We start from the raw sequence: 20,193 nt of genomic DNA, 5'->3' as shown, positions 1-20,193 counted from the left end.
AAAACACTGCTAAGTTGAAATAGGTATTCAAGGGAGCTCGGGTACGTGTCTTATAATGATTTGACGGGAAGAAAAGAGGCTCTGTTGGTCAAATAATCACTGGGATTTTTCGCTTTTTCTTGCTCTATGGCCTCGCACGCATTTAAATAGAAGACGGACAGTACGGGATTAAATACTAAACCGCTGAATTGTCGTTCTAGACAGTCTGCATGAGCAGTCTCTTGAAATCATATACTCATGGAACTGTCCGACAGCGTTCCTGCACCCAGGAACATGACTGACATTTTCACATACAACAAGCAGTCGACCAATTAAAACGCAAACACTGTGAACACTTCCTCCGTTACTGTACAAATCGCCATTGTCGGAATCATCAACTCTGTCGAGCAGTTTTTTTTCTTATGTGTCATGAAGGCAGCCATCGTGGCAGTGTTTCGGCAAACAACGCCTAGAGCAGGCAGTGCAAGCCAAATCGAAGAGACTCCCTGTATTGTGCACCTGCCCGCAAGGATGATTTTGAAAAGTGGGCACCTGTTATAGCAAGGGCCGACAAGCCACTGCAAGAAAAATCTGCTGTTTGCGAAAGGCATTTTCACTTAAGGTGTGTATGTAATTCGTACATGTTTAAGGCAATGGAAAAGTGGAGGTTTCTTCAATTTAACACATCGACATGTTTGGCGGCTCGGTAGGAGACACGCCTCGTGAGCAGCAGAGCTGCAATGGAAAGAGCCACACTAAATCATTACACACGTCTATTTTCTGCTTAAAGGGCTAAATCCGTATGCCATGCAGAATAAAGCCAAGAAGGTGAAGAATGTTTTCATGTACTACTGTTTCGAATAAACTTGTATCAAACCACCAGTCTTATATTTTCATACATGCTTTTACTGCATTTGCCCCGCCGCGGTCGTCTAGTGGCTAAGGTACTCGGCTGCTGACTCGTAGGTCGCGGGTTTGGATCCCGGCTGCGGCGGCTGCATTTTCGATGGAGGCGGAAATGTTGTAGGCCTGTGTGCTCAGATTTGGGTGCACGTTAAAGAACCCCAGGTGGTCGAAATTTCCGGAGCCCTCCACTACGGCGTCTCTCATAATCATATGGTGGTTTTGGAACGTTAAACCCCACATACCTATCAATCAATCAGCTTTTACTGCATATCACAAAAACTGTACTGGCTTCCACTCTTTGAGTTACTGTAACAATCCAAGCACTATAACTAATCTGCGAGCGACACATGCAGGGTTGTTCCAACCAGCCAGTCTGTGGGAGCGATTCCTCTAAGCTGCTTTTCACGACACGTTTTTCATAGTTTCTTGACATTTACAACACTAAATAGATAAGCCCATCAGCATCGAAAATGCACCAGCGTTAAAACTGAGCGCAGTCAAATCCATCGCCTTCCCAGAGGCAAGCAGACATCGCGAGAAAAGCATGGCACCCCTGCTGACAACGCCATCGCGCGGCAGTAACGCGCTTTTGGGCCAGCCTTTGGAGGCCTGTCATCACATTTCTCCATTCTAGCCACCTTAACCAGAAGAAAGGTGTTGAAGGAACCTGATTGTAAGGTTAAGGTTAAAGGTTAAGGATGTTGTAGGTAGCCGGCGTATCCAGTCTTGCGTAATTTGCAGGCTATTGCCCCGCCCGGTTTCCTCTTTGCTGCCTGATTGTACCAAGATCTGCCATTGGCCGATGAAGGTTTGAGTTTGTTGGCAGGATTTTTGAATCTGTGTGATGCTTCCAGTTGTTGCTGCTGTAAGAATTGAATAATTTCTAGAAAAACTCGTGCTCAGCTCTGCAACTCAATGAGAATCGAACTCAATGCCATTGGAAGTTAAGTGCCGGTCCTCTGGAACAGAAATAGTGCTGGTAAAGGGGCACCTAACAATCATAATGCTGTGGCTTTTTTTTAGGTGTTTTGAAAATTCTATCTGTAATATATTTCTGAAAGGTCTCTCATTCAATCTCAAGAGTATTTGACTTTTTGAAAAAGGTGGTACAGGGCTTTTGTATCTTGCTCATTCTCAAGAGTATTTGACTTTTTGAAAAAGGTGGTACAGGGCTTTTTTAAGAGATTCCTATTGTTTTAATCAGGCTCTATAGAGAGGGCCCAAACAGTAGGTCTAGGCACTGCCAGCAGTTGAATGCTGTACATCTTTCATTTGTTTGTTTATATTTCTTTTAAGTAATAAACTGCTTTGCAATTTAAAGACAGTCGAAATTTTAAGCGAAAACTCTTGCTCTTGAGGAAGCTACACTTTTTTACCTGGAAAACCAAGGTCGCATGCACAGACGCATGTACTCATGCAGTATCATTGTTTATGGCATGAGAATTTTATGAATCATGCCACACAGGTTCAGTTTTGTAGAGGTTCTTTCTCATTAATATTCCTGTTTGCACCTTTCACATGGCAAGAGTGCTGACGGTATCGGGGAGCCATGAATTGTGTATGACGTGGCTAGCATAGGGTCGAGCGGAATACAGTTGTTCTCAGTGGTGCTGTCAGTCTTGCATAATGCCAATGCATTGTAATCCTGCTATAACGAAGTCCGTTGCATTGAAATTTCCGCCACAACGAATAATTTTTGAATCCCCATCAGCCACCCATAGAAAACAATGTGAAAAATGTCTCATCGCAACGAATACTTCAGTGAAGTTTTCGTGTGTACTACCACATAACAAAAAGGAACTTGCCTAGAATTTCCGCAAAATTCCACTATCAACTCGGCCATTTTTTGATGGCCCGTGACATTCAGAGTGCACGGCTGCATCGTAACAACCATGTCTTCATCTTAAGACACGCTTTCTGTCACCACACGCACATCCTGCTAAATTCATCACCATTGAGGTGCTCGACGAAAAATTGCTCACCCACCATGATGTTGCCGGTGGGTTTGATGCGCGTTCGAGCCGCAACAGAATTCCGATCTTTTAAAGAACTCCCGCCGTATGTTTTTGACGTTGCGCTCAAAACTACGGCTTGTAATTACAAGCCCTGGGATTGTGAATGACAACGATGCCGTCATGAAGGCGCACACGCAAGCAGCGCACACCTAATTCTAGTGTAACTGCATTCTACCGTAACCGCTGCTAACACAAATGCAGTCGTGTCGATCGCGATTAGGGGCGATTACGAAGTACGCGTGCAGTCAGCATGCACTGACTCAACCCAATATTTCTTGCTGTAAGGATGCAAACAAAGATAGCAACGACTCAGTTCTTAAGTCACGCGTGCAGATTGAAAATAGAATTACTGTTTCAGTGGTGGAAATGCTGCGCCAATTGCACCATTGTGCACCAAACCTGTTTACCTGCGCCATCTTGCGCCGAACCGCTTCTGTTGCGCTAATCTTGTTTATAAGCGTCAAATTACTCTGTAGCACCCAAATTCAGCTGCAAGGTACTATGGCTATCGAGCCCCTTGCCCAAAAACGTGGCTGAAACATTGTGTTTTCAGTATCATCGAAATCCTTATACTGTCTGTTTTGTCAAAGCAGTGATCGCTCGAGCAGCAGCCGTTTGTAAGGGTTCACTTGCAATCGCTGACGCACATGCTAACTTGGCAGGCGTCGGCAAGTACAACTCGTAAACCTTTCTAATCACTGTGCTCTCAACACGAAGAAACTGTGTGAAAAGAGCCTCTCTCCCTCGTGTGGTAGCATTCCCTTTGCGTTTTGTAGAGTTACGCGATATCGGATCCAAGAAAGTTAGCTGCCATCATGACTTCGTATAGCATTACTGTGATTTTTTTTTTAAATTTATGGCAGCGTTCACACACAAAAAAAGGGTGACAGTAATTGTGCTCAAAAGAAGGGGGATAGTGTTCGGTTCCTGGGAAAACAGATTAGCAAAGAGAAAACACAGGCCTGCTCATCGAGCGCATGCACATTCTTGTTGATTTTCGCTTTTGCCACTGTGCTCCATTATGCGGCACTTATCAACTCGGAATTTGATGCTCGCACGTTCAGCTTACGAAAAAAAAGGGGGGGGGGGGGATTTCGGTACATAGCTAAAAAAGTCACAGTTGCATCATAAAGTGTACTATGTGAATGCGATTGCAACAAAAATTGTAGTGTTATATGAAGGGAGCCTAGCAGCTCACTTTATTTAATAGGCTCTTAGGTCCTATCTCACGTAAATCTGCAAAACGCTGTTGTAAAGGATAGCAAGTCAGGGAGAGAACACTTCTCGCGCAGTCTTTCCGCGTTGAGAGCACTGCATGTCAAAGTATATGCGAGCCATCTGCTTATGGTTGCCCAGCTAGCACGCATGCCAGTGCCTTTATAAGCAAAGTTCACAGTTGCTGCCTGAGCTACCTCCCCCGCTCTGCCTTCTCCAATCGCGTCTTTTCGTGCTCGTTCAAGATGGGTGGAGTGTTGCCTCTCAGGTTTGACGGCAAGCATCTTGAGCGGGTTGACATCATTGTGTGCGATAAAGATGGGTCAGCTTGTTATATCTCTGCTTCAGCAGCGTTCGTCTCCCCCCCGCTCGCACTCGTGTACCCGCATACGATGAGCGGGGACATGTTATTGATTTGGACTTTATACTTGTAGGGGTGCCGACACCCCCCCCCTGTAAAGTTGTCTGCGCCGCGTGGCGCACGTGTCTCGCCCCAAGGCTTTATTTCGGTGGTGACCACCGCCAGGCGATAGATGGCGTTGTGTTCGCTTTGAGTACCACTATTGGTAGAGTGGTAGCGCCGGCGGTGACCCCTGGCGGAAGGTAGGCCTTGGTGGCGGGCGAGCGTTGAGCGAGCTCTTCTGCGCGTGGCGGCTGCCGCGAATGCAGCTTTGGCATGTCTATTCGAACCACTGCACTCTCAGCCCACTTCAAGGGTCGTCTGAATATTGTGTTTTTTATTGTATAACCTGCCCCTGCATATAACTGGCACCCCCATCAGCAAACTGTTGGAGGGGAAAAAAAACCTATTCACGTAATGTCGCCTTCCTTGCCTTGCGTACAGTCGTGTCGTGAAGCCAACTTGTTCACCAGAATTCTCTTATAATTCGCACCCCGATTTTAGCTCTAATTTTTCTGTATGATTTTATCGCGTTATGCGTGAGAAAATATACTCACTCATTGTGCGGCCAGGTATGTCTCGGTTAGCGGGAGTTAAATGCGGGCACTTGTTGGGACCAAAGAGTGAGTGTGAACCAGCCTTTACTAAATTTTGTGGTCTATAGATTTGCGGGATTTGAGTGTAAGATTTGCAGGATTGAGATAGCGGTATTTGAGTGTAACGACTCTAGACATGACCCATGTAGTGAGAAACATGCTAATGTGCTGCTTAATATTGTCACGGGTATAGGAAGGTACTTCCGGTTTGGGTGCTGAAATGACACTGAATGAATGAACACGGTGACGTTGTGGGACTGAGTCTTAGCTTCCCTGTGGTCCTGCATTCCTGTACGCTGTGTTTACTCAACCGGCGTTAACTTAATAAACACCTTTTTTAACAATATGATTTGCCAGATCTGGGGACTTTTCTTGTAATGATGCAAAATCAGACAAGCAGATCCCTTTTTGTAATGTGGCTGTCACATTACCCTGCACAGGAAAGAACTTGCCCTATAAAGAAAAATTTGTGATGACTCAATTTGTTAGCACACCATTGTTCTATTTGTCAATCTTATTTCATTTTTTGTTTCCTGTTCGCGTGAAGCACGGCAAGTGTACTAATTCTTGATGCAAGTTGAAATCAGAGATGTGGCCTAATACCGCAATATGCGCATGAAGAAGTGCATTATGATGAAGGATTAATAAAACTTGCCCAGTATATTTTATTGTGTGTTGCATTGATGTATAGAACGACAGCCCTGTTATGCTTGTTAACTATAGTTTATATATAGCGTATTAACAGACGTACGTACAGTCTGACAGTGCTGCCAGAACTGCTTACTGTTGTCAAGGACACTGCCACTGCAAAAGGCAGCATGCATTATCTTGACCAAACACTTCCCATTACCTTTGTGTAGCCCGGTGCTCGTCGACCACAGTAAGCTTGAGGACGGCATGCCACCTAAGAGGGTGTTGGCCCCTATGAGGTGGGGACTCCTGCCAAGCTGGTATCAAGGAGGCCTGGCAGACTTCAAGCTGAACACATTCAACTGCCGGGTGGAGGGCTGCCAGAGACGAAACTGTTACCAGCCTGCCATTGCATCGGGCCGCCGTTGTGTGGTCCTTGCCGAAGGGTTCGTTTCTAAGATCTTTCTATGTTGTCAAATGCTGAGCTTTGTGGGGTTTGTTGGGCAAATGCTTGAGTTGGAATCTTGGCAAGCTCTGTGCATGCAGAACATTTTTTTAGGCTAGTTGGTTCATTCCTTCTAAAGAAAAAAATTGGTTGCACAAAGCAACGCATGGACAAAGATCTTGGGACTGGCGCTAGTCCAGTGCTATTTATCTATCCGTGTGTTGCTTTGCACTACAATTTTTTTATTAAGGTAACTCTGTGCAGGGACGGTTGTAAGCTGTATGTTGTTCTGCGGAGAAGCAATTGATCACAGTTTTGTACTATAGTCGGTGACAAGGTAAGAATAAAAACTATAATGTACTATAGTCTGTTTGTATTATGCGTTAATAATAATGATGAACCAATGACAAATTCAGCATGGCGCCGTTCATGACGAGAGACGATGTGCCGCTGCCCCGAGATCGCGAGGCATTCTTTCCGTTTTCCTGTCAAGAAGCTATTTCATCAACTCGCACTCAGCATCATCCTCGCTGGCCGTCATTCGATGGTGACGTTTCTGATTTTGCAGTGTTTGAAGTGCACCGAAGCGGCAGAGCATCATCGTGTTCTATTGTTGTGGCAGCGTGAAGCAGCAACTCTGCGTCTACTTCATCAGTTGCTCGGGTGCACCAAGCGTAATGCTGAGTGTCATCACTCTCGACGATTGTCATCGCGGTTATTCGTGTGCAGTAAGGTGAAAGTGAAGTGTGAATTCGTGAGTCTGTGTTTTGTAGAATGTGAGCATCTGTGATTTATTGTCCGCAAAATCCGTGGCATCAGCGTTGCCACATGTGTGTGTGTGAATGTGTTACTTGGGTGTCGCAACGTGGTAACCTTAGTGATCTTCTGTGATATGCACTTTGCTGTGCACCCATATGAGTGATGTGAGTGCGGACAAGGCGCGAGAAAAAAGCGTCCCACGCAACCTGTTACGCAACACAGTACGAAAGTAAACAAACCAGGTGGGTAGAATATGCAATGTTCTATGCATTATAAAGTGAAATGTCGTCATTCGGTGGGTATGTGATTAACAGAGGCCGGATTTTTAGGCAGCAAAGACAGGCAGGTAAAACACCGTTTTAGGCCTTCAAAATCATAACTATAGGGAAATAGATTTCTGCTAAAATTGAAATAATTTGAAACAATGACGTTGGTGACTTGTATCTACGATAAGAAGCAAAAAAAGTGATATAGTTTTCATAGTTTTTATATGCCGAAAGCGTTTGAAAGAAACATAATTTGAATATTTTTCATGTTATGTGGTGCACGGTAGTGGGCCGCAAAATAATTAAGCTTCAAACGCTGGATAAAAGTGGTTTCTACAAACATTGTGACGCGGCCCTCGTAAATTTATTGAAAAGGCTGCGAAAGTATACATCTTTAGAAGTGGCATTCAAATTTCTTGATAGTTCTTAGCAGGCGGGGCAATATATATATATATATATATATATATATATATATATATATATATATATATATATATATATATATATATATATATGTATGTATGTGAAAGTAGATGCGCTTTCACATAACAACTGTTTATTGTGTCGACGTTTCGACGGGAACCCCGTCTTTTTCAAGGCATAATATATATATATATATATATATATATATATATATTATGACATGTAAAAGTACAGGGGGGGGAGTAATTAAACCGAATCGTAAAGTAAATATGAAGAAAAGTGGGTGAAGAGATGACTTGCCGTGGGCAGGAACCGAACCTGCGACCTTCGAATAACGTGTTCGATGCTCAATCACTGAACTACCGCGGCAGCTATCCCCTCAGCCACTTTATTGGGTATATATGAGAATTTAATCGTGGGAGTGTCAGTCGGCGCCACTAGTAACCATGGTGGCGAGTGTGGCGCACTCTTTCTGAGCCTGTTTGGCGTCGCATAGCACGTGGACTCATTACGAGCTGGCAGATGACCAATAGTCTCTCGTATACAATCTAATAGAACCAAGTCTGCCAGTACGAGACTCTCCTATATGATTAAGGGAAAAAAGTGTATACGTAAGGGCTCATTTCTCTGTGTTTTGACACAATATTAAGGAGGTGTAACGGAAAGCATCGAACGTGTTATTCGAAGGTCGCAGGTTCGGTTCTTGCCCACAACAAGTTATCTTTTCACCCACTTTTCTTTCTTCACATTTACATTACAGTTTGGTCTAATAACTTCCTCTATACTTTCCTTGGCACTTGGCATTATTGTCTGTTAGATCTCAATAATGTGTCAAAACACAGAAAGGTGAGTCCTTAAGTATATACTTCTTTCCCTTATATATATATATATATATATATATATATAGATAGATAGATAGATAGATAGATAGATAGATAGATCGATAGATAGATAGATAGATAGATAGATAGATAGATAGATAGATAGATAGATAGATACACTGAGAGTAATAATTCAATGGGCCAGTTAATCTTCGTGAAGGTATGGGATATGGCACAATGGAAGCGTTGTCCAGAAGGATAAATATATCTATTTCCCTACAGTTTTGGAAGGGGTCCTCCCTTCGTAAGGGGATGAGTTATACTCATCCAGGGGCCACCCGTACCACAACCTAACTTTGAGGGAAAAAAAAGTGGGAACTCGAAACTACAGTGTAATCCTAATCAAAACGGCCCGACTCTCGTATATGACGCTGACACACCTGTGCCACATGATCGCCGAGTGCAGCCCAAAACTTATAAGAAAAATGTCCTCAATCTGTGCAACACAACGCTTACGCCCGCTCAGCTGTAAGTTTTGTCAAGAAGCTTAACCTTTTGTCCGTCATCCGGTAGATTCAATGAATTTGAACTGTACCAGAACCTTGATAACTTTGCACGTAATCTCCGCCTCCGTGAATACTTTCATGATTAGAAAGGACTGTACAGACGAAAGTAGATTGATTGGTGGTGTCAAATCATGGTGTCCAGGTCAGCAGAGGGACAAACACGTCGATATGTATAAATTAGCAGTTCAAAAACATATCATCAGAGCGTATGAAAAAAATCTGCCATTTCGAAACAACCTATCAAAGTCGGAACCAAGGGCACTCGATGAACTACGAAAAAAGCTGAAATTACTATCAAACCTGCTGATAAAGGGGGCTCCATAGTAATTCTAAACACGTTGGACTACTTAAAGGAAGGGGAGCGACAACTGTCAGACACAAAATTCTACAAAGAACTTCCAACGGACCCGACTCTCGAATTTAAAAGTGAGATAACAGGAACCCTAAATAATATCCGCCGGGACAAGAAAATTACTGGCAAAATGTTAAAATCAATGTTACCAGCTCATTCTGTTCCCGGTTGATTCTATTTGATCCCCAAAATACACAAGGCAGACGATCCATGACGTTCGATAGTATCCAGTAACAGCACATCAACAGAAAATATATTAGAATTCATCAATTCCTTAATATAAGACATTCCCCCGAATTTTCCCTATTACCTAAAGGACAAAAACTACTTCATCTGTGAAACTTCAAGTCTACACATCCCAGGCAGTAGTTTTCTGGTGACCATGGACGTCTGCTCACTGTACACCAACATACCCCACCATGACGGAATAACGGCTATGGTTTCTGAATATGTGAAATCTGACTCACCAACTGGTGTAAGTGGCAAGGTACTGTTTACACTTCTTGAACTTGTAATAAATTATAACCATTTTGAGTTCAATGGCAAGCACTTTCTTCTGGTCAGTGGCACTGCAATGGGCACGAAAATGACCCCAAACTTCACGAGCACCTTTATGGCTTCACTTGAAATCCCATTCATTGAGGGATGCACCTTGAAACCTTTCTACTTCAAGAGATACTTCGGCGATATTTTTATGATATGGAACCACGATGAGCGAATTCTTTTCCGCTTCATAGAGGATTTGAAGAAGTTCCACCTGTCAATTAAATTCACGTGCGAAATTTCCAAATCTAGCATTAATTTCTTGGACGTCACTGTCACGGTCAAAAATGACCGCTTGTCAACAAACCTTTACAAAAAGCCTACAGACCGTCAAATGTACCTACATTTCAACAGCAGCCATCCAAAGCATTGCAAAACGGGTATTCCATATACTCAGGCCTACCGGTACCGGAGAATATCCAATGATATGCAGGAATTTGACAGACACGCAGAACACCTAAAGCATTCTTTATTGAAACAAAATTATCTCGAAGACATTATTGACGATGCCATACTACGTGCTCGCAACGTGAACCGGAATGATATAAATAAGGGGCTAAACAGAGTATCCAAAACAACTTCCCAAATGAACCTTGTACTAACTTATTCCTCATCAGTGCCACGAACCAACAACATACTTTCTCACCATTTCAACATAATCAGGCAAAGCAAACGACTAACTTCAATTTTCACGGAGCCACGTCACGTGGTGTACCGCAGGGATAAAAACCTGAAGGACATTCTTGTCAGAGCAAAAATAAACCCCTCCGAAATTCAATCAGGGTGTCATCCCTGTGGAAAAGCTCGCTGCAAGGTATGCCCACAGATGGTCACAACACGTGAATCAAAAGCGAACTTCTCGGATTTCAAATTCTGCATAACTGAAAGCCTTAATTGTGACTCCAGTAACGTAAAATACATGCTAGTTTGCAACATCTGCGGACAAGAATATATCAGCCAAACTGACGCGCCATGTCGGCTGCGGTTCAGTAATCACCGGTAGCACGCCACTTCACTGCCGAAGCTACCTTTATCTACACACCTACACATCTGCGCCTGCCAAACCAGAGTTTTGAAAATATCAGCGTAACTCTTTTACAGTCCTGTTTCTCAAACAGGCGCGAGCGCGAACAGCATGAGGCATATTTTATTTTCAAATTTAGAACATTTGTAGCCGACATCAACGAGGACCCCAGAAGACTCTCCTGCCTCCGAGAAGTAAGCCAGGAGGAAATTGGTGACAAAGATTCATAGCTGGAGACAATGCTTGTTTTTCTGACTGACTCGCTTGTGTGCACTGTCCTTTCTTTTTGTTTTTGTTTCTTTTTTTTATATTATTTTTTTCCTCACGTGTACATATGTCACAGGTCCCGTTAATTCGGGAGGCGATCGCCGGGCTTATTCCAAGGGCCGACGTATCCGCCCCCCGAACCGCACCACGAAAGCGTGAACAATTTAGAAGTGGTCCTTTTTGGCGCGCCAGCGGACGCCGGCTGTGGCCCAAAGAACAAATCAGAGCCGAGAGTTTATAAACAAAACAAAATTATATTTTCAATTATGGCAGATCAAAACGATACACAAGTATGCACACTCGACAATAGTTGAATACAATATGTCACCAATCAAACAACGTACTACGCAGTACAATCAGCCACACTCGAAAAAACGGACACAGACAACAATACGCACTACAATTCAGTCGCATGCATCGAACAACCAAGACACTTAAAGACTAAAGAGTTAGAAAACTTATTCAGTCCAAAGTTCTTGGAACAAAAGTCTGGATGATACTCTTCCGAGAATCACTCACTCAAAGTCCAGCGTTGTCGTTCCCCTGGCCCCGAAGTTTCTCTTCCAGGAAACCTCGCGTCTTCAATTGGCCGCTCTCCAGGTTCCAAACTTCTTCGCCGGAAACACGTCGGCTTCACACACGCAGCTGTTGCCACGCGTCTTCGCTCGATAGCGGTAGGCACACACTCTTGCCTGTAGCTCGGGTCTTCACCCCTCAGGTGGAAATCCTCTTCTTCTCCTCCTTTGTCACGGAAGACAAAAGGCTTCGCCCACAAGGCTGAACACCCTACGCACTCTGGTGCATACTTTCTTCTTCTCCTGCTTTGTCACTAAGGACAAAACCTTCACCGACAGACGTGGCGGAATAACCCCACGCACACTGGCGCTAACTTCCTTCTTCTCCTCCTCTCCCATCTCTGCTGCTCGATTAAATACCTTCCGCGCAAGATTCCAGAAAGTTCTCATCATTTCGTCGGCGCGATACGCAGCGAAGGCTGGGGAAAGCGCGAGACGGTACGAGGGCCGTCCGCGAAAGATGACACAACCCTGCATCACCACGCCCCTTTCCATCGAAAACTTTCTAGGGCTTGCTCGGCCGCCGATGTGAGGAGGTTCGTCGGTGAACCTACGCTTCCGAGGGGAGAGGGACGTGCGCCCGTGGAGTCTTTGGATGCTTGTTTTCTTTTTTATCGTTGACCTCGCGGCATCTCTCTGGCGCTTCATCGCGAGAATTTGGCGGCGCGCCCTTTTTTGAGCGCTCGTTTTGTGACACTGCCCCCCACTCTAAGAATATTATCTCATAATATTCAAAACCACCCAAACGAGCGCGAACTGTCCTTGCACTCTAAGAGACTGTAACATAGTCCGTCGCTCATGACACGTCACATTCACAATATATCACTCAATACAATTGTACATTGTAATTCAATCTCACAACACATGAAATATAACCACAGGTGCATGAGTACAACACTCCATCACATACTTCCAGCAATACAAATGTACAAAGGTTTGTCATTACAACAATTGTACAATACTATACATCACGTCACCGCAACAAACACTTTGACTCGCCCGACATACAGTTGTGACACAGGATAACAACCACATTAACTTAACATATTGCACTCAGCACTGTCAAACACATTCCGATTCGACCTCAACACCTATCCTGTGTACTTTGAGCGGCGCTTGCGCCGTTTCTTGCGGTGCTCGCTCGATCTCTTCTTGTTTTTCCTCGTTCTTTTCCGGTGAGCCCTTTCCCACGACGGTATCTGAGGCGGCGTCTCAGCCATCGTTGTCACTTCTGACACTGTTAACGGGTGATAACGTTCAACCGATCTTGTCTGTTTATTTACCAGCTTGTTTATGTCACGGCATTGGGCCTGGCTGGCCGACTCCGTCACCTTTACCCTGTCGGTCGGTTGAGGTCGTGCCGACGTAAGTCCAGCTGCCCAGCATGTGAACTCATTCAACATGATCATCTCCTCATTCACTGTCTCTTGCACCCGGGCTTCACCTTGGGCTCGAGCGAAATCCTTCACGGGATTTTCCTCCGCTGTATCTCGCGGTCCCTGTGTCGGCGGGGGCTCCATCTTCGGGTCTTCCCCCAAACGTTCTGGATCGTTCGGCTCTCGTGCCCCGTCGATGTTTCCGATGACGAGGTCATACAGGGGGGTCGTCATGCATAGAGCAGTAACCTTTGGCTGAAGTACGGGGTTTCAACCTCAAATTCTGCTTCGGGAAGCATCCGAACCGTACTGTCAATTAGGCAAACTGGTTTCGTTTTGCCTGTTAACTCACTTTCCCGTACCGAATTTCTCCGCACGATAACTGTGGAGCTACCGGTGTCTCTTAACACCGTAATCTTCTTGCCCGCAACTTTTCCAGGCAGCGTTGGCATTGCCTGCGTGACACCGGTTGGCTGTTTTGTCATTACAGCACCCACAATAGGAAGTTTCTCCCCATTTTTCAACTCTACGAATCCGTCGGTGACGGCATTATCATCGGTTTTTGGTGCCGCTTGCACATAGGATACCTGGTGAGTTTGACTCACTCCGTTACGACATGCGTCTGCTTTGTGCCCAGTCTGACCACACTTGAAACATTTTACGACCGTAGCGCTCGTAAAGATCGTTCGACAGCTGTTCGCGCGATGACCCACTTGGTTACACAGAAAACATCGCGGAACACTCTCCGGTGCACGCTTCTTTTGTTCTGGTGCCGATTTCTTTGAATCTTCGGGACACTCCTTCTTGACTTTGGCTAAATTTGTGTCACCTTGCGCTTCCAAGAATTGATCAGCTAATTCAAGCATGTTTTCAAGTGACTCAGCTTTCCTCTCCTTCAAGTACAGTGACAGGCTTGGGTGGCAACTGGTGAGAAATTGCTCTCTAATAAGCAGCTCTCTAAGCTCATCGTACTCCTGCGCTGTCCCTGAAAGTTCAATCCATCTGTCGAAATAATGGCAAAGTCGGGCGGCATACTGCGTAGCGGTCTCACCATCAGCTGGGCTTCCTTCCAGAAATCTGTCCCGGAATCCTTCCACAGTAAATCTAAATCGCTTTAGTAAAGCAGCTTTCACCTTTGCATAGTTGGCTGCATCGGTCCGCGTCAGCCTACCGTACACACTGAGCGCTTCACCACTCAAGCAATTACTCAAAGCTGTTGCCCATTGATGTTCCGGCCAATTCTGGCTCCTCGCAATCGTCTCAAATCGGTGAAGGTACGCGTCAAGATCGTCCTTTCTTTCATCAAATGCTACGAGCAGCTTGCTTGGGTTCAAGCGAAAGCCGTGGTCCTCCCGTTGGCTGCTTTCAACTCTAGCTTGGACCGGAGTTTCACTTCGCTGTTGCAAACGGAGCTGCTCGAGTTCCATCTCGTGCTGTCGCTGCCGTTCTCTTTCCTCTCTTTCTTCTTTCGCCCTCTCGGCTGCCAGTCTTTCTAGCTCCAACTTCAATTGCTGCTCTCTTTCTTCTCTCGCCCTTTCGGCTGCCAACTTTTCTTTCTCCAGCTCCAACTTCAATTGCTGCTCTCTTTCTTCTTTCGCTCTCTCAGCTGCCAACCTCTCTCTCCCCAACTCAGCTGCTTTTTCTTCCTTGGCACTCTCAGCCGCCAACCTCTCTCTCTCCAACTCAGCTGCTTTTTCTTACTTGGCCCTCTCAGCTGCCAACCTCTCTCTCTCCACTGCCTCTTTCTCCTTCTGGCTTACCCACTTCCGTAGTTCGGCGCCAGAAAGACCCATCGTCTCATCAAGAGCTACTAACTTTTCGAGATCCATTGTGTCTCGCAAATGAAGTCTTGCCGCGTGTAAAAAGTATCTGCCTAAATCAGCCTATCGGAACACTCCCCTGCACTCGTTAACGAGAACACTGAACAACACACAAAATCGTTCCGATAGCACTATCAACAACTCGAGGCTCTTTCACACTACTTTGGACACACTGTGCACCAAAAGGTCCTTGTCGCAGACGCCAGATTAATTGTCACAGGTCCCGTTAATTCGGGAGGCGATCACCGGGCTAATTCCAAGGGCCGAAGTATCGGCCCCCCGAACCGCACCATGAAAGCGTGGACAATTTAAAAGTGGTCCTATTTGGCGCACCAGCGGACGCTGGCTCTGGCCCAAAGAACAAGTCAGAGCCGAGAGTTCATAAACAAAACAAAATTATATTTTCGATTATGGCAGATCAAAACGATACACAAGTATGCACACTCGACAATAGTTGAATACAATATGTCACCAATCAAACAACATACTACGCAGTACAATCAGCCACACTCGAAACAACGGACACAGACAACAATACGCACTACAATGCAGTCTCATGCATCGAACAACCAAGACACTTAAAGACTAAAGAGTTAGAAAACTTATTCAGTCCAAAGTTCTTGGAACAAAAGTCTGGATGATACTCTTCCGAGAATCACTCACTCAAAGTCCAGCGTTGTCGTTCCCCTGGCCCCGAAGTTTCTCTTCCAGGAAACCTCGCGTCTTCAATTGGCCGCTCTCCAGGTTCCAAACTTCTTCGCCGGAAACACGTCGGCTTCACACACGCAGCTGTTGTTACGCGTCTTCGCTCGATAGCGGTAGACACACACTCTTGCCTGTAGCTCGAGTCTTCACCCCTCAGGTGGAAATCCTCTTCTCCTCCTTTGTCACGGAAGACAAGAGGCTTCGCCCACAAAGCGGAACACCCTACGCACTCTGGCGCATACTTTCTTCTTCTCCTGCTTTGTCACTAAGGACAAAACCTTCACCGACAGACGTGGCGGAATAACCCCACGCACACTGGCGCCAACTTTCTTCTTCTCCTCCTCTCCCATCTCTGCTGCTCGACTAAATACCTTCCACGCAAGATTCCAGAAAGTTCTCATCATTTCGTCGGCGCAATACGCAGCGAAGGCTGGGGAAAGCGCGAGACGGTACGAGGGTCGTACGCGAAAGATGACGCAACCCTGCATCACCACGCCCCTTTCCATCGAGAACTTTCTAGAGCTTGCTCGGCCGCCGATGTGAGGAGGTTCGTCGGCGAACCTACGCTTCCGAGGGGAGAGGGACGCGCGCCGTGGGACTCTTTGGATGCTTGTTTTCTTTTTTATCGTTGACCTCGCAACATCTCTCCGGCGCTTCGTCGTGAGAATTTGGCGGCGCGCCCTTTTTTGAGCGCTCGTTTTGTGACAACATACAAAGTGTTTACGCTCGCCTACCACTTGACGGCCATTTAGGGGAAACGGGCGAAGATGAAAGGTAAAAAGCCGACCGACCCATTAAGGGGAAACTCTTTCCTTACGTGCGCCGTCGCGGGCCCCTTCCGCGATTGCGGCGACAATCTTGGGTGACCCGACACATGTCGAGAACTGGCCAGCACGGGATGAGAACCAGATGTGGACTTACACCGACATTTGGATGTGCACAGTCTGGTTTTGTGCTCAGCGTTCACAGTCTTTTGTTTTTTTGTTTGTTTCTTTAGTTCTTTCTCACTCTCGCAAACATCTTTCAAGGCGAGAGGGACGCAGCAGCAATGAAGTTTGAACGTCTATTAGTATAACTCATCCCCTGACGAAGGGAGGACCCCTCCCTAAACTGTGTGGAAATAAATATATTTATTCTTGTTGACAACGCTCCGGTTGTGCCATATCCCATACCTTATATTATATATATATATATATATATATATATATATACACATACATACATACATACATACATACATACGTGCATACACACGCTGGGTCAAGTGAACCATGGCTGCTTTAGGGCAGTCAAGTACACATGCCTTTGTTTTAGTGAACACAGGTGCCAATTTGTCGATGATACATAAAACAAATAAACAGTAATGAATGACAGAACCACATGACAGAGACTGCTAGAAGACAAGTGCATTGGAGTGGTATCGGCATTCGCCAGTGCCCGTGGAGAGGCTAAAGTGAAACGACCAAAGGGATGGTTTTATTGTTTAAGACACAGAAGCCAAAAGTTGGGCGCACAAGCTAGAGCAAGTGTCAAGTCGTTTTGTTATGCAAAGGTGTAAAGAAGCAAAAAAATTTAAAAGAAATGCCAGGATCAGCCCTAAATTGAGAATAAATAAAACATTTTAACGCATCTTGTTCCGAATATGTGTTCACTGTTGAATTAGTTACATTATCATAAGAACGTCAGGACGGAAAGAGACCAAAACATTCAAGAGCGCAGGAACGCAAGCAGTTGTGTTCACGATTTTCAATATTTAATTGCTCTTTTCGTCTCACAGTTTTGGTATTATTCACTGCATAACTGTTCACTCAGTTGCCAGCATTGAAGTTACAGTCACTGAAATTTCAGAGGCTCGAGTCCACTGTTATGAGATCGCACACATGCTAAGTATATTTCGTGGCTGTTGCATCTGATACTGAATTGTATGAATACTATAGATGTGCATGAAGGAAGTAAAAAGTCGATCTTATTTTGTATCAAAGGAACAGTGGCGATTGCTTTTGCTGAGGTTACTATAATTAATTTAGATGCATTGGAAAGGTATAGCTCTACCAGATGTTAGTTGTGATCGTGTAGGATCCAAGTAAAATGGGCTCACAATTCTTCCGCGAAAACTGATCGGTGTGCAAGGTTCCATCTCGGGCAAGACAATACCAAAAATTTACAAGGGCTGCAGGTATCTAAAAACAAGATCGATAATTACCTTGTGAACACACGCCAGACGAATATTAAAAGAAGATTTCACGGGTCACACAAAGATGCACACACTCAACGCGAGAGTTGTCCCCCCGCCGGCGGGCCGAACCCGTGTGCTCTTTCATCCAGCAGCCGTGGCATTGCACTCTCCTGTGAAAGCAAAGTCTGGCACGCAATTCACTCCCATTCACTGGAGAGAGAAAACCCTCTTGCCAGCACCGACACACCTTCGCACAGACACATTCATAGAACGTAGTGGCCCCTGTTCCAGCAAAACTGGTTCACGTTTTGAAAACGTTCAATATTTGAGGGCTCACAGGGCCATGGGGAACCATCGAGTACAAGTTGTGAAGCGAATAATACCGTATTTACTTGATTCTACCGCGCCCTCGATTGTAACGCGCACCCGTTTTTCACGACGAAAAAAAAAGTAAGACATCGATTGCAACGCGTACCCATTTTTCTCGCCGGCCCGCACGATCACACCACTCGAAAAAACGACTCCTTTCGGGAGCGTCTTCCATTTAAATATGAGGTACAGGGGAAGCTTGTGCCCATCTGACGTGTAATAGAGCATTGCCGTCGCTGTAGTTTTACTGTGGACTGATGTCAGCACGCGAACTTGCTTCGCCCCCTTCTTCTCGGCGGTTGTGGTGCCAGGCATGTCGAAGTAAACAGGCGTCCTATCGGCATTCCCGATTTGCCCAAGCAGGTAGCCGTTGTTGTGCCGCAAGTTTAGGACGAACCTGTGAAAACTGTGAAGCTTTTCATCTTGCTCTTCCGCAAAACTTTTCGCATATGCCCGTTAACCTTCAGAGGGAAAAGCCTTTCCTCTTCATAAAGTTAGTTAGCCAGCACCTGCTCGCTTTAAACTGGCTCCGCATTAGACCTTTTTCTAAGGCTGATTGCACAGCCCGCACTTGGAGCAGTTATGGCATCACGGGCCGCGGTGCCGCTCGCTGCTCAAGCACATACTCGCCGGGCAGCTCTTCAATTTGCGTAAACCGACCCTGCTGTGGTCCACTGAAGCCTTTGCGTGAATCTTTGCTGTCGACAATCTTCTGCTTTTGTTTCTGCCAGTCCCGCACGCACGTTTCGGGAACTCCGAACGACCGCGATGCGGCCCGATTTCAGTTCGTTTCTGCACACGCGATAACTTTTCTTTTAAAAGCGGCATCGTGGTGCACTCAAGTTTTTGGAGTCGGCCCTTCCATGCCATCGATGCTAATGCACAACAAGATGACGAACTCCTGAGCACACGTACGAAGTGGCGCACATGGGAAACACATAGGCAGACATGGGCGACGCGCCATGCCGACGCACGTAGGGGGCGGCCATTTTGGAAATGGCGATGGCAATAGAATGACCGTAATACTTTTTTTTTTCGTACTCGATTCTAACGCGCATGCGATTTATGAATTCGCTTAACCGGAAAAAAGGTGCGCGTTAGATTCGAGTAATTACGGTATAAAAACTTCACTTACACCTTTTAGTCACCTCCATTCAGCCACGTACATCGCCTTGTAATTAACTTAACGACTCTGTATGCAATGACTCTCACTGTTAAACAGAATGTGCACTACCCGCTTCTATTTCGTAGGAATGTGCACTACGCGCTTTTATTTCGTGTTCTCCCTGTGGCGCATCCGCCGCATAATACTACAGCCACCTTCGCCGCAGTACATCAGTGGCCCGCGGAGAAGTGTTTTAAGATTCGGAAGGGGCTGTTAGCATTAGTCACAGGACATGGCACAGTGTTCAGTTACTCATGCGTGCATACGCTGCATAATTGTGAGTACGAGTATGATAGCTGATATTTAAAAATGTTACTGGCAATTGTTTGGAGCACTGTTCAACATTTGTGCAGCCTTTAAAAAATGGAACAAAACTGTGCGGCAGTTTTTTTTTTTTTTCCACATTTAAGGTTGCCAGCTTGGCTGATCTACATTTGAACCCTCAGAGTCTGTAGAAGGATTTGATCGGTGTGGCAAATTATAATGTGGACTTTATCATTGTTTGCTGAATGGGGTGGTTCAAAATACTTTTTATTAAAATAGTAGTGCCTATTACTCTCCACGATTTAAGAGACGCTGAATGGTTTGTACATCTTTTTTTTTTTTCAAAATCCAAGCTTTGTTTTTGATACTGCTCCAAATTCATTCTATTGTGATAAAAAATATAATTTTTGTCTCTGTAACCTACTCCAAATTTTTATTTTAGTCCTCCAAAAGTAATATTTCGCTGCTCCAAAAATTGCTCCAAATTCTGTTTCGGCTGTTGAACCCCTGATATAGCAATATAGACTGAGCATTTC

The 20,193-nt window shown here is 45.3% G+C and overlaps 1 protein-coding gene across 10 annotated transcripts in view; it reads left to right on the top strand.

The window, feature by feature from the left end:
* Nucleotides 1–20,193, top strand: part of LOC119160933 (abasic site processing protein HMCES) — a 156,388-nt gene that overhangs the window by 44,908 nt on the left and 91,287 nt on the right. For all 10 annotated transcript variants that reach the window (XM_075880398.1, XM_075880400.1, XM_075880404.1 and 7 more), the window contains one exon: nt 5,972–6,187. In XM_075880398.1, the coding sequence (XP_075736513.1) occupies nt 5,972–6,187 (216 nt within the window). The remainder of the gene's footprint in view (nt 1–5,971; nt 6,188–20,193) is intronic.

Source organism: Rhipicephalus microplus, chromosome X, assembly GCF_043290135.1.
Source record: "Rhipicephalus microplus isolate Deutch F79 chromosome X, USDA_Rmic, whole genome shotgun sequence".
Classification (NCBI taxonomy): Eukaryota; Metazoa; Arthropoda; class Arachnida; order Ixodida; family Ixodidae; genus Rhipicephalus; species Rhipicephalus microplus.
The sequence above is the reverse complement of the archived record's forward strand: the minus strand, read 5'-3'. Positions and strand labels throughout refer to the sequence as shown.